Source organism: Centroberyx gerrardi, chromosome 16 (genome assembly GCF_048128805.1).
Source record: "Centroberyx gerrardi isolate f3 chromosome 16, fCenGer3.hap1.cur.20231027, whole genome shotgun sequence".
In the NCBI taxonomy this organism is placed as follows: domain Eukaryota; kingdom Metazoa; phylum Chordata; class Actinopteri; order Beryciformes; family Berycidae; genus Centroberyx; species Centroberyx gerrardi.
The window spans coordinates 24,048,221-24,063,557 of NC_136012.1; the positions used below are offsets into that span (position 1 = coordinate 24,048,221).

General features: G+C 41.3%; 2 protein-coding genes across 3 annotated transcripts; both read right to left on the reverse strand.

Moving 5' to 3' along the window:
- Positions 1–1,013: 1,013 nt before the first annotated feature.
- On the reverse strand, positions 1,014–5,240 carry ccna2 (cyclin A2). Its single transcript, XM_071900245.2, has 8 exons — positions 4,654–5,240; positions 3,924–4,170; positions 3,646–3,752; positions 3,037–3,260; positions 2,670–2,874; positions 2,346–2,459; positions 1,952–2,085; positions 1,014–1,685 (listed from the first exon to the last, which is right to left on the reverse strand). The coding sequence occupies exons 1-8, from the start codon at positions 4,864–4,866 to the stop codon at positions 1,634–1,636; spliced, it is 1,296 nt and encodes a 431-aa protein (XP_071756346.1). The 5' UTR covers positions 4,867–5,240; the 3' UTR covers positions 1,014–1,633.
- Positions 5,241–6,121: 881 nt separating this feature from the next.
- On the reverse strand, positions 6,122–14,716 carry bbs7 (Bardet-Biedl syndrome 7). Of its 2 annotated transcripts, none has more exons than XM_071900253.2 (19): positions 14,268–14,716; positions 13,977–14,042; positions 13,745–13,807; positions 13,459–13,634; positions 13,086–13,272; positions 12,915–12,987; positions 12,395–12,502; positions 12,109–12,239; positions 11,459–11,543; positions 11,089–11,191; positions 10,410–10,602; positions 9,820–9,894; positions 9,647–9,712; positions 9,079–9,218; positions 8,188–8,352; positions 7,865–7,974; positions 7,645–7,748; positions 6,996–7,119; positions 6,122–6,534 (listed from the first exon to the last, which is right to left on the reverse strand). In XM_071900253.2, exons 1-19 carry the CDS (start codon positions 14,301–14,303, stop codon positions 6,401–6,403), a joined length of 2,139 nt encoding a protein of 712 aa, XP_071756354.2. In that variant the 5' UTR covers positions 14,304–14,716; the 3' UTR covers positions 6,122–6,400. The 2 variants fall into 2 exon arrangements, with proteins under 2 accessions (XP_071756354.2, XP_071756353.2); XM_071900252.2 differs by having other exon boundaries at positions 9,647–9,715.
- Positions 14,717–15,337: the final 621 nt, after the last annotated feature.

Sequence of the window (15,337 nt, forward strand, 5' to 3'; positions counted from 1 at the left end):
ATTAGTCATTTTCAATTGATTGACGCTTTAATTATGTGTAAATGTATCATTTAAAAAAAAAAAAAAAAGAAGCTAAAGGGCAAGCTTTGTGTTTGCCATGCAGCAAATGGTTGCTTGCAATTACAATCAACATCCACTCAGTAGAATAGCACGGGCAACAACTGGCCTAAACAGCTTTAACAGTTCACACTAATCACCGAGATAATTCTGATAATTTAACTGTCAAAGTGAGATTTTTCTGAGAAAGCTTTTGAATGCGCTCGTTTTGACATCTTGCCTCTGCCAAGAATAAAACCCATTCCTCAAACTTATTTTTAAACCACAGAATTTTTCAATCACGACAAATCCATGGTCATGAAATGTAAAAGTAACCTCCGTCCATTATGATACTTGACCATTGAATGAGTTAAACGACTGTCCAAGGACATCAGATAAACATCAATGTGCTGCATTGCCTTTTGTTTGCTTTCAACCCCCATCGAAAGAAAGCCTCAAGTGTAACAGCTAAGGATTATAAGGCCTAACTGAACCAAGTAATGAGATGCATTCATAGAAAAGACACCATAGATCAATAAACCATCGCAGTCTTTAAATTAAAAATAGAAGTGTAATTTATTGAACCAGTTTTGACATGCTGGGTTGAAAAGGCATTAAACAGTTTCTACCCATTTGAAATAAGGTCTATATTATAATTTCCCTGACCTTAGAATTCTATATTGCTAATTTACCACTGTTTTCAGTCAGTCTATAGCAGTGGTTCTCAACATGGGGTCTGGGGACCACAAGGGGTCCTTGAGGGGATCCCCAGCAAATTGATGAATGTTAAACTTCACCTTCATTTCATTCTACAGTTGTCAAGAGTCAGTTCCCATGTTCTCTCCACACCTCGGCAGGATCCTAAGAAAACCAGACTAGTGCTCTGCTGCCCCCATGAGGCCAAGATGACTAAAAAGGATGTGGAAATGAAAAGCAAAAAACAGTCTTACTTAAATGAACTTTATTTACAAGAGCTATATTTTACAGAGCAGAAGATGCCTTGATTGATAAGTGGTGAACTTCCAAGACACCCATTGAATGAGGCAGGTGACTTAAACAAAATACAGACACAAAAAAAGAAAAGAAAAGCAGTTGCTTTGTTCTGCATCCCATGAGGCCAAGTGATTTTGGGGGTACACCTTTCAATACGAACCAGTATAAAATCGTGCTCAGGAGAACATCAACTACTCTGAGCTCTCATAAAAATTGCCAGAAAACCCAAATGCAGTTGGCCTGGGTCTGAGTTTATTCAGAGGTCTATTTAAAAAAAGGGAGTTAAACACAGACCACAGAGAAAACATCAATTTTTACAGCATGTGGCGCTAAAGACCACTACACGTTTGCCTTGTGATTAAAGACAAACTATTAAAACTGCTTGATTAACTAGGTTATGAAACTGACTGTAGCGCCAGATATTAACAATCCTTCAGGACTGAACATATAAAAATAGTATTAAAACCTCACTAATTGTCTGCCTCCACTCCAAGAAGAGGAGGCTATACGTTATTGGTATTGTGGCATGACGCACCATTTATAAAAAAACAAAAATGTAGGGGTACAACTCTGCATGGGCAAAGGGGGGGAAACAAAAAACAACTCAGTTCAACAGCAATTTAGATGGCGGCTCGATGAGGGAGACTTCATGGTACCTGGGAAGAAACAAAGAGAACCGTTTTAGAAAATGTTCCCCAACCTGAATATGTTTAGCAACAAGGAATGTACAGTAGCATTTTAAAAAAAAATCAAAGCCCACTGTCAACCAAAAAGCCAGCATGAGAAATTTGGCCACATGGCAGCCAGCATGAAGTCATTTCCAGTGATCAGACCTCCAAGTGAAAACATGTGGCTGTAGATTATCCTATACACCCATGTGATATGGATTTCAGATCAGGTTTTTTTTTGGAGGCTCACTTACTTTGAGCCCTTGTACTTCTCCTTGACGGACTGCTGGGCGTGCTGAGCGGCACCGAGGTACATCTGGTGCAGATCCTCGATGCACGGCGTCAGCTCCTCCAGCGAGTAGCCAGTCATCTCCGACAGGGACTTGGGCTGGAGAGAGAGAGAGAAGACAAGTCAGTCATCTTCCAAGTTCCACACATCAATGCAACTTTCATTCAGGGGGAAACAATTTTGTGCAAGTTAGTTTTCAAGTACCATTCTGACCAACTAGCCATAGATGAGAAATCGAACTGCCCAACATCTAAGCAGTTGTGCTTTTAGAAAGAGTCAGAACCAAGGAAGAAATTAAGCTAAAATGGCAGAGAGTTTCCCCAGTTGAGGTCCAGAAAAACAGTCCATGTCAAACGTACCCATGAGCCACTGGTGATCGTGTTATTGGCAAGAGCGAAGGCTGCAGCAGCTGTGTGTGACGGTAGGTACTTCAGGAAGGGATCCGAATCGACCAGACTGAGCTCCCCGAGAAACTGGGGGGGAAATGAAAGAAAAAAAACACATTTTAGGACTGCCAATCCATGTGCAAGAATTAAGCAGATTCAGAAAAACTCTAGATTAAATGCCAGGTTAGGGGTTGGATTCCCACCATGGCCACTTACGTTAATGCATGTACTAATGATACTGAAATCGCATATGCAACTGTATGAAGGTTCTTTATGAAATCAATGCCACCAGCTCACCATTGCCAGGCTCTCCACCTGTTTGTTAGTCGATTGGTGGAGGAAGTACTGAGTGAGAAATTGGTTAATGGTCGGGGCTGCCAGATCAAAGGAGAGCACTTTGAGCACCAGATGCTCCATCCTCAACACTTGCTTCTTGGTGTAGGTGTCGTCTGTGATGTAAACAAACTCTGCCACCTCTGGGGGGTAGATCTCTTCGAATTTCCTGCATTGGAGATTAAAGAGAGTGAGGGACTTGGCTCAAAGAACAAAAACCCCACTCTTGTGAAGATTTACTTTGGCATTTCGGTGCAAATAGACAAGTTTGGACAACTTTTTGGGTGCCAAAAAGCCATTTGGTCTAAACGAGTGTATGATGGATACTTACGAAGCCAACAACATTGCAGCAGTCCCGACCAGCTGGAGCTTCCCCCTCAGGACAGACATGGAGGAGAGGAAGCGGTCGATGTAGTTGACGGCCAGATAGAGCGTCTCGTTCTGCAGCTTGTACTCCTCTCCCACCTCCACCAGCCAGTCCACCAGGATGGCCCTCATGCTGTTGGTGATGTCAGGCTGCTTCTTCATGTAGCCTGCTTTAGGCCTGGTTTTCAGCTGTGGGGTGACAAGAGATCCAACACCGCTGTATAAGGCTACTGAAGAACATACTGACAGGCAAAGTTCAGACCTTTCCTTCTGAACAGTAGCATTTCAAAAAAGGCCTAATGATGACAGAAACTGACATCCCTTCTTAGACCTGTCAACGTCAAGTCAAACATCATCTGAAAGATACAGTCTAGGAGGCAGAGATTCCGATTCAGCATAAAGATGAGATACAATGGATCATTAATACTTGGTAAAAGGAAACGGCAAATGTTTACACTTTCATTTAAATAAGACCAATTTATTCAGAGGTTATGCGGAAAGGTCAAATTATCGAAACGTTCCTGCCATCCAGACTAAAAGGTTTTTGAGTTTTCTTACAACTGAAGATTCTCACCTCCATTTCCCGTAGGTAGGTGTGAATTTCAGCAGCGTAGTCTGGGACTTCATTTACATTGATGGGTTTCTCCTCCCCCTCAACCACAGACATGTCCATGGGAGAGTCTGTTGAAGAAACATTAGTCATTCAATGAGGCAAAAATGTAAAATTTTAGTTGATTGGTAATAGCGACTAGTGACTTTCAGGAATTACAAAAAAGGTCATTTCCAGCCCCGTTAGCCAATGGCAGAGGATGTAAAAAATGACCACAGATGTACTCTCACACTTCTACCTACCAAAACTGACATCCATCGCTGATGGCACATCGATGGTGGAGAGGGGCCGTCTGAGCCGGGCCACGGCATGGTTGATGGTCAGGGGAGAGTCCTCTGTTGTGGGCTTAGCTTTGAGGGCCACCTGCTTCTTCGGACAGGCTCCATCAGGCTCGTCCACATGGATCTGGAAGGTGGGCTGCTTGGAGGAAACCTTCTCTTGGCAGCTTTTGCCATAGTCATCATTTTTACAAGACAGTGACGAGGATTCCTGCAAACACATTAAACATTGTCTCAGGGATATAGTGGCTGTGATTAGTTTTCACTAGCAGAAGTTTGAATTAGTTACTCCACTCAAAAATGTATACATTATGTTAGGCGGGCACACTGGACAAAGACGACCATGGGACATGGCTGTGCGTCTTTCAATTAAGCTGTAAAAGTGACATTAAAATGGCGGACAGCCTGGGGAAAAAAATGCATGTATACATTTAATTAAGTGCCATTTGCCAATTTCAAATTAGCGTTACACGTTAACCTTGGCTGTCCAATCTGCCTATTACAACCTGCAAGTGAATTTCAATAACTACAACTATGGCTGAACTTTGTTGCCTCCAAAATCCACAGTGGCAGCCCATCTTAATGCATGCGATATTAGCCAACATTAGCTTTGCAACGTTCTGTTTGAATAACGATTTCCAAGCTAACTCAAAGGGCTAGGCTAGCTAACGTTAGCATCATTATCCAAACCAACCTGTTTCGTGCCGCGCTGGTTCTGAGGTTTGCTGCGCTGGTTGTTCTGCAAGGCTCCCAGGACGGTTCTGTTGGCTGCTTTCGGGGGAAGGTTCTCCTGGTTCTCCGCTGCAGAAGCTCGGGGTTTTAACGCTCCCCTCAGTCTTGACAGCATATTTTCTTGGTTGTGATACTCATCAACCGCGCTTCCTTGTCCCCCGTTTGCGCCTGACATAATTTCTTGAAACAAAAAGTCCAATCTCTCTTCACTCGCTCACCAGACCAACAGCGGCGTTTTGTGCTCTTGTACTTTAAAAATGAAACAAAAACCTTATAGTGTTGAATTGCAACGGATCACGAATTGTTAATTACACAGAATGAGGTTAGCATTAACTGCTACCTCGCTAAGGAAGGTTAATATTATCACTCACAATCAAAACTAAGCTGTTGAGATGGCAACGACCCTCGGAAATGCAACGTTAAAAACCCAGCAGATAAAATGAAAAAAAAAAACAGTAGGCAGTATAATCTCTACAGTCGGAAAAATCTATTTTAACTCGCCATAGTTTGAGTTTCCAAGCTAACGACCAACCTGCAGAGGATGTAGCTAACCGGGGTCCCTTTACAGAGAAACATGTAGAGATGTTGCCTTTTCTCAGTTCAAGTAGCCCGCGACTATTGAAACGGACCAATCACAGGCCGTCTAGACAATTACGCGTTGGCTATACGGTAGCCGAAGGAGCACATTGTGCACGTGATTGCCAATTCAAAACTAGGTTAGATTGACGTTGTCATGTTCAAATCCTGATTGTGATTACCACATAAAAGCAGGATGATCACTGTGAAATAGTGTTTACTTAAGGTTTTTATTATACATGAATGCAAGTAAATGTAGGGTAAACATACATTAATGATTTTATCACAATATTATTGCTTTGTTTATGGTTGTTTGCCTTACGATGATCGACCATAAATTATAGTTTACCCACCTTTTAATTTAACACTACGACACGGTGTTTTTGTTCTTATGGACAGTTAACGTGCCTGTCAGAGAGAATACAACTGTCACAGAACACTGATAATTAATTCAGTAATATTACTGATCAATTGCTTTATTGTGGACTTAAATGTTCATTTAGTGAATGAGTCTCGAGTGAGTAGTGTTGAAAAGTGAACTGAAGACTTGTCAGATGATTCATGTACCGTAAAACCCTTTGTCCTCCTATGAATATAAATGTTTTAATCCATAATATCTATTATACAAGCAGTCTCTCTATCTGTTTGCTCAACTCTTCACCAGAAAGTAAAATGACGTCCCTTGAATGGTCTTAAAATACTGGTACTAATCAAATAAAATAACACAATCTAATTTTGTTTAGAAATAAAGCCTGTCCTATAGTAATCATGATGTGAAGACACTTTCCATGTGCTTTTAACTAGCTTATATGTGATCACAGGAATATTCAAACCTCAACACAAATTCAGCCACAAACCAAACTTGTGGTTCTTTATTAACTGTCACACTTGTTTTTGGATGCTACCATGTCAGGATCCTACAGTTTCACATGTAATAAAAAATAACATTCAAGTGGTCATAAATGTTTACGATATGGTACACTGCAGTAAGGTCAGACAGTATCTAAATGCTAGCATGACAACATGGCATCGATACTGCTAGCGACATTATCTTATATTACAAACACAAAACTGTTCTATTTACAATACAAAAGCTAGCACAAATAAATAATTCCCTCTTAATCTATGTGATATTAGGCCTCGTTGAAAAACTCTAACAGAGACTTCAGGTCGTAGTTGTCCAGGATCTCCAGCAGCGAGGACACCTTGGTTTTCACATTCTGGCCTTTGAACTTGAATTTGTCGATGAACAGGTCTGTGATCATGCCTGCAGCGAGGAAAAACAGAAACACACACGGATGCTACGAGTTAGCATCAGCCTGAGGTGAAAAAAAACAAAACGCTTCTTAACTTCAAGCTTATAAAACAGAGAAAAATCTAGGGCTGAGTAATTATGGAATACTAAATCATTCAAAAAGGTTCACAGTTTTAAATTCCACAAATAATTGCAGAATTCACCATTATAAATACATTTAACTTAGTTTTCTTTCATTCACAACACCCACTGTATCTGGAAAATAGTTGAGGTGTTGATGTAAGATCCAGAAAGCTGCAGAAGATTATCATTTTAGCCATAATCATGCAGCAATTTTAGAATATTCTCAACATTAGAGGGACTGTCCACTGTGTATTGTGGACATTCAGTCTATTGAAAGAGTGTCAGTGAAATGCCTAAAGTGTAAAATGCAATGTGAATGAATGTCAGTTAAAAGTGTCTGAGGGACACACCGTAAAGCCTCTCAAGGTGCGCTGGCTGCTTCTTGTACTCCTCCAGCAGATGGGCCGACTCGTCCAAAATGTTGCGATACTCTGGGATGAGGAAGTCAGCGTTCCCCTCGTGAACCTGGAGCTCCTGCCAATCAGAGATGGAGTGGGGTGGGGGGGTGGGGGGGTGATCAGGGGGTTTAGTGACGCAATTAAGAGGATCTCCACTCCACTCTCAGATACTCTTACACTGTTAGATATCATCAGTTTGTGATGCACAATCCATTCCAGGAGTTATTTTGTTTTGAAGTGTTGTAATTTAGTTCTTTGTTGTACCGACTTTCCCTCAACCTGCCTTCTACCTCTTGTGGCTGCATTGCATTCTGGTCTATTGAGGCTACTGTGGGTGGTGAAATTGGTCTCTCTCCTCTTCTACACTAATGTGTGATTGTTGGACGTTGATGCAAAATGGTGAGTGTAGAAAGAAGCCCTCGCTCTTTGATTCTGAGGGACTGACACCAAAACCAATTACTGTTTATGTTTTAGATCGCTGAAAAATCGTCTGATGTCAAACTTCATTGTAGCTCCTGGAAATATCTCAATGTGAAGTAATGTCATCTATTCTAAGATTTCGAAGAAAATATACAAGATGGTGCATAACATCAGTGCTTACTTTCAGTGCGTCCACAAGCTGAACTTTTTTAGCCAGCAACAACTGATACTCCAGCTTTGGATGGATCATCTTCAGAGTGTGGCTCACAGATTCGTCATTGATATCTGGGGCATAAATAAACGAAAAACATTAAATTAAACCAGTTGTATCGGAACAGGATTCCATTTAGATAATTTGCTGAAACGGTTGCTGAAATAGAAAGGATAATGGTAGGACTGACCATATGAAATATTCAAATTGATTTTCCTTTTGGTTGCTTCTTTAGAGAGGACGTCACTCAGGATGGAGATGGTAGAGATGTTGTCTGACTTGAAGTGGCCCTCCCCTTTGCTATAATGACAAAAGTTAGAAAAAAAAAAGTAGATGTTAACACTAATCCCAAATTACATTGACAAGTTTCAATTCTGTGTGGACGCTTCTACAAATCAAACAAAATAATTTCTAGCAACATCATACAGGATCTGAAGAGTTTCATAACCACCACTTGACATTCTCTTCATGTATTTAAATACATAAATATCCTATATGAGTCTTTGCGTTTACCAGTAGGTGGCTTCCAGCTGTGTGCCGAGGAAAGTGTTGTGGAAATGGAAAGTGATGCTGTCGCCTGCTGGAGTTTTCTCAGGAACCTCCGGCAAACAGAAAACCACCCAGGAGTGGATCTCTGCAAAACTGAACTGACCCACGAGACTGAGCCTGTTCATGGGTCTGAGAGAGAGAGAGACAGAGAGAGAGAGAGAGAGAGAGAGAGAGGATCAGTGGAGTATCAGAATTATACATATTTTCGAATCCCTTTTTTGCAATCCAAGATTAGAGACTGATCTTGCTGATTTTGAGTCAGATTTTCAGGATCATGCTGATCCAGATATCATGAGATCAAGATTACAGAATCCAGATTTGCAGTCTTTACAATGACCTCTATCTCGCCATCTGTTGGACAAATAATGTTACAACATGTTAGGTCAAAAAGACATGAGTGATCTGACACAAGGGTCTGACAAGAGTCTCCGCGACACAGAATGTTGTAGAAGCGTCCTGCCAGGAATCGAACTTGGGTCATATGTATATTCATGATGGCTGTACTATCCAATCCTCACCGGTTACATCACAATTTCTTGGTTATATACAGACTTTCATGTCTCTAAATCCACCCTGAATCCAGCCTTCCAGTGGGATCAAGATGATCCTGATTTTTGGCATCAAAACTATCTTAATCTCTGCCTTGGAGTTTTGAAAAACACAGAGATTAAGATTGATTAAAGGACTGGATTACCAAATCCAAATCTCGATCTGAATGATCAGAATCTCATTTATCTCTTTTGGAAAAACCCAATTTTCAGATTTAATACAATAGGATTACTGAAATCTTATCAGATACATTTTGAGAAAACCCCCCCCAAAAAAACCCCAAACATTTCAGTTGTGAGTCCTTACCTGGTTTGGTCTATGCTGTGTGTTCGCTGGTGGAGGGACAGTGGTTTGATCTGGTACTGGCGGACCTGGCAGGTCTTGGGCTGCAGCCTGGGGGTGATGTAAGCCTGCAGGGTGCCGTACTGACCTTCGATGGACCTTACCTAGAGCGACAGTACATTACAGACCACACATATTATTCTCCTGCAGTGCATTATACAAGAAAACAGTTTGAGCGAATAGAGGGTGTGGCCATTTTCAAATACAACCACAATACCCCAGAGATTGCTTAGTTGAAACTGCATAGTTGCAAAGTTGCATAGCATAGGGTTAAAGGAATAGAATAGAATAGAATAACTTTTATTTTCCAGGAAGCACACTTTGGTTGTAGCAGCCACAAGTTGAACATATTAAGGATATCAATAATGACAATAGTGATAGATTAAAACACAATAAATTAAACAATATACCATCTGAAAAAAGCCTAGAAAAAAATAAGTGTTTTTTTCATTTAACAGTATAACAGAATACCAATTAGACTTCACTGACAAAATTAAAAAGTCATGATTATGCAGTTTTGATGCCCCCTTACCTTGAGCTCCAGTCTTGTAGTGTTAGCCTGACATCTGTATGTGGCCAGGAGGAAGTTCCCGTTAGGCTGCTGGGAACAGAGCAAGACAGAGTGAGTCCTGTGGGGAAGCTGAGCAGCAGAGGGTTTGGGGGGTCATTTGTTTGTCCCGTACAGAGATAGTTTAGAAAGCTCACCTCTGAATCACATTCGCTGAAACTGACAACAGCTGAGTTTTTATCCACATCCAGCAGGTCTATTGGCACGTCGCTCTGCACAGGAGATCAATCATAAAGTTTATATAAGTGTTTTTTTTATCATGCGCAAGCTGGGTATGAGATGAGAGATACCATGTCGTAGATTTTACATGATTAGGCCTAAATGTGTGAAATACATACAGTTATTCTAATGAATTACACAACATGACTGAACTTTTCACCATTTCGCTGGTAGAAAAAGATTTTGTTTCCTGAGAAATAATGATTTTTTACAGCTTCTAGGAGTCTTTTAATAATTAATTAATAAAGTAAAACAGACTGGAAAGGAAAAATAAAAATCATAGTTCCATGTTTAAGTCCACCATTCTGCATGTTTATGCCTGCAACAAGTGATCACGAGTATGCACTGTTTAATTTTTGGGGGTCACAAGACAAAAAGGTTGACAATCTCTGCACTAGTAATGCTTTGCATATAAAAGCGCTGACTTTACATACACAATTATCAAGGCTTCCATCATGCACCACTGATTTCACTAGAGGGATATGTGAGGGTTTATCTGTGAGCGGACCTGAAGCAGCAGGTTGTCGATGGCGGTCTGCACCTCCAGGGTGAGGCTGTAGCTGGCATCGTCCTGGCAGAGGGTGAACTTGTCGTTGATGCTGAAGACGGGCACAGCGGAGACGGCCGTGCTCGACTGGGACGTCTGCTGGTACTTCTCCCGGCCCTGCAGGACTTTGACCTGCAGCTGCTCCAGCTCCGCCCTGGAAGGGAACAATAGACTGAGCTGAATAATGGATTGAGGGCACTTCTGAAAGGAATTCAGGAATTTCACCGTTTTATAAAACCCTATCTGCCCTGCTGCTGGCCAACATTCTCTTGATATTGTCACAGTTTAATAAGATAGCAGATCAAAGCTGGCTCACTACAAATTAAGAGAAGCCTATAAAGTCCTTCTGTACATATAGCTGTTTCAACCATTTCTGTGCTATAGACTATAGCACTGTTTGGACATGATGCATAGTTGTTGCAATGAATCTTGGGGTTTCCCATTCGTTCTTGTTGGCCAAGTTACAATCCGATGCATCCTCGGTTAGCATGTAAACTTCTTGGGTTCTTTATCCGTCCTCCATCCTCCATCCTGTGTTCTTTTGTTTTGGAATCGTTACTTCTGCCATTGGATATTACATCAAACGCATCATGGAGGACACAAACACGCATATTGAGAAAGACCCCTGTTTTGCTGATACCTGAGTGCTGCTACTTTGGACTGGGTCTCCTTGCTCATCTTGACCTCGTCTCCGGGGCCGGCCTCTGCCTTCAGGGTCTCAGTGGTCAGACCGGTCACCCATCCTGAAGACAGAGAGGCAGTGACACAGAATTTAATGTATATTTACATGTCAGATCCCCCAATAATTCACTTTTTAATAGTGAGTGTTTTAAGTAATCCATGGTAGATGCTGGACAGATCAACCAATCAAGTCTCTCATTACAAATGAAGACAGGTAGACAGATGGACAGTTATACAGGCAGGCCAACAGATACTTTATTCATCTCTGAGGGAAAATAAGGGACAAGCTACACTAGGTGCACTGTTAGGTGAAATATTCCTTGTCTAACCTGTGTAAGTGGCAGTCAGGACCTCGTCGTAAGACTCCTTCCCTACACAGCCGCCCTGGATGGACGTCACGCTCTCAGACAAAACCTGCAGACAGAAGGACAGGAAACCTTGACTGTTCCTATGACCAGTGGCAATCGTTTAACACTAGAAAGGCCAGCAAGCTGTGAATTTAGGGGGATAAATATAACTACTATTTCCTACTACTATTTGGGATTTTGAAAGAAGTAATGGACAGACATTTTGAATGCTGAGATGATTCAATTCAAAAATTTAAAACAGCAATCAGCTGACAGTGGCTTGGCCTGTCTCGTGTTAAATTGAATAGTATGTGTGCACCATCCAGTAGGGCTGCATTATACTGACATAAATATCACATTCTGAATCTTTTGCTGAATATTGCAATATGAGCTGCGATATGTGTGGACTCAGCTTTTCTACATAAGTTTGTTAATCAGCACTTGAAAAATACAAATTGGGGTGAAAAATAAGACGCCAGTACTATCAAGAAAATGATTCGCCAATGTGCAATGCCATTTGTAGGCCAGGGATTCTGCACAGCACCAGAAAACAGGATTTGCATCCCTTGTGAGTAAGAAATGACAATAGTAAAAATTCCAGTTTCGATTAATTGTGCTAGGCAGAAACTCACATGCTCAAAGCGTAACGTGGGCTCACTGGAGCTGTCGAAACCATAGACCTCCACTGTGCCGTCGTCCCTGCCCACCAGGATGTCATTCACACCGTCTCCGAGAATATCGTAAGTGTCAATGCAAAGAATACCTGGTGGCAGACAGCAGAGTGTGACTGCATGTGAAGGGGTGAATCAAAACAACACAGAGCAGGCAAATACATAAACCTACACTCTGTGAAGTGAATTAATAAAGCCATTAGTAATAGTTTTCATTCTTGGACACATTTAAAAAACAACAGAATACCTCCTTTCTTTTTTTCATTGTCGATCTCCCATTTGGGCACAGCCGAGGATTCGCCGATCTGGACCAACCCTACTTTGCCATCTGCAGTTCCATAGAGGATTTCATCTCCTGTAGTGAGATGGGTCATGCTATGTTAGTTGCATTTAGTACAAAGCAGTTTTAGGCATTTTTAAGTTATTATGTTAATAACATTTCGCCTTTTAAAAGTGGTTTGCACTGCTTGCTACTGCCCTATTTTTTTGGTGGAAGACAATGAAGTCATAACAGACAAACCAAATTTTATTCAAATAAGTGCTGCTTGGTGAGCTGGATGTATGCCAAAATGCATTCAAATGATGCTTCCAAATGATTCCAAATGATTCAGAAAAAGCCTCAAGACATGTTCTAGGAGGTACTATATGTATGTTTGCATGTGAGCAAGGAAATATTAAACCGACAAATTTCTGCATGCAGTTTGCTGTGACGTTCTCTCCTATATAGAGAGAGAAAGAGAGAAAAGCACAAATAGGGGCTAACTTGCCTCCGTCTTTGTTGTACAGTTCCAAGACAGATGGAGGGCCGGGGACTTCAATATCATAGGCAAGCTCTGATCCCTATGGAATATAAAAAAATAACAAATCTCAACTTGCTTATTTAGGGTAAAACAAGGTATTGTATCAAAATCAGTACAGGAAATATGAGTTCAGCCCACCTGCAAGACTCTGAGAACCCGATCCTGGCATGCCAGGACGGGGACGAGACGAGCCAGGTTCTCTGTGGACAAGCATGTGATGTCATTGATTTTGTCTCCGGAGAGGTAGTAGTCTTGGTCCTTGCAGTCACAGTAGTGGTTGTAGATGTAACTCGCACAAACGAAAAGGTCGGCGCCTGAGACGTGCCTGGAAAACAGATTACCAGCACCACTCAATACAGTGAAAGTTGTACAGTTCAAATCATAGTTTTCGACTGATGAATCGATCAACAAAGTTTCACTTGGCGCTCCCTGATTCTTGGGTTTGAGGAGCCTGGTTAGCGTGTGTCAAAGTATAATTAACTTGATGGAAATAGGGAGAAGCGATGCGTACATGGCGTTGATGCTCTCGGTGAGGTTGGCTTCAAAGGTGAGGAACTGTTTGCCTTTCTTGGTGAATCCTCGGACCTCAGAGCCAGAACACACGAAGATCTTCTCCTGTGGAGTTCCCACGGCCCCTCCGAGGTCCAGACGGGCTATCTTCCGCCCCGGGAGCGTTTTGAACACGGGCTGAAACAGAAAGCTTTGAGTCAGACAACTTTGATTCAAAATTGATGCATTCTGGTCCTGTTGACTGTATGACAATAAAGGAAAAATCTCATCGTAACCTAGAAACCTACCGCTGCCTCTCCCTTCTTCATCCCAAAACATGTAATCACACCCTCGTGATCAGCAATAGCAACCTGAAACACACAGTAACCAGCCAAGATGAAAGCATGCACCATACTGCTGTCTTATAAAACATTTTGATGATATTCTATGGAAAGCAGACTATACTACAAACTCTATATTACATCTAGGTTAGCGGTTAATCACTGTCATTTCCTAGCTCTAACACATGATTAACAATACCTTTTGGGTTGCCTTTTTTCCCAAAGCTGGAAGCAGCCTCATGGTTTTCTGGGATGTCACACCCACCTGTGATGACAGAAGAGGGAAGACCAAGTGCTATAAAAACTGACAGGTAAAAAATATCTAGTTACTTAACTTGACAATGGTTGGGTATACCTTGGATCAATTCCATTTAAAGAGAGGAACACTACCATAATCAATTTACTATTTAATACAATTATTAGCGTTAAGGCTTCTTCATCAAATTAAAAGAGCAGTGTAAACCAGATAGTGTGACAGCCGAACCGTTACCTGCATATAATCAACTCGATTTAGGTGGATCTCCATCTTCTTTCTTGACTGAATGCCACACTTCTTATCTCAAGTCTTGTGAAGCAAAAAGTATGGTGCAATTTTTCAAGTTAGGTGATCAGCTATAAAGCTGCAATGATCGATACTCTCGGTCCGCTGCAGCCGGCTGCCATTCAGAGCTTCTTGGCAAATTTCTTATGAGAAAACCAAGACGCTACTAATGGGAAAGAGAGATTGGATTATCCAAAGCAATGAGATTAACAGGCGTTAGCTCGACATGCTAACGTTAGCTAGCAAGCTAATCAGCTAAGACGACTTTTTAGCACGCAAACTCACTACTTTAATGAAGAGAAATGGAAGACAAACATCATTAAAAATGTCTTAAGCGAATTGAATAAACCTCAAGTAAAGCGCGGCCAGTGCGCACTGTAACATGGAACTGAACTCTGTTTTTTCGTGAATAGAAATCATAGAAATCCAAAGCAACACATGAAAAGATGAAGAACGCAGTGGACGTTGCCAATGACAACGCAGCGGCTGTAACAAGCTCTGACACCATTGGATGAGACTAGATGTCGAAACTGAAATCCAATCCTGATTGGTTCGCTCGTTCACGTACACCTACCCCGTCCACCGACACAAACACTGGTTTCCTCCTATGGTTTCCTCCTGAGTTTTTAATTTTGATAAGAATAACTGCAACTTCTGTCACTATGATATAGAAACTACAGAGCATATCTTCTTTGTCTGCTCCCACAGTGATTCTGTTTGGAAAAACCTACTAGACTGGCTTGCCTCAAAGGACACACAACGTAATGTTTTTGACTACAGTTGTGTCAAATTTGGTATATGGAATAATGAATGTAAGATATCCTGTTTGGTAAATAATTTATACATTTTGGTATAATCTTTTATTCACAAAAGCCGATTTATCAAAACCCCTCCTAAATTAAGTGTTCAGAAATTTACTGGCCATTTTTAATTGAACATTAATAATAATGAAAAATATAAACAGCTGTAAACCTATGGAAAGAATATGCCTTATTTGATTGTTTCAATATGGTTTCAAT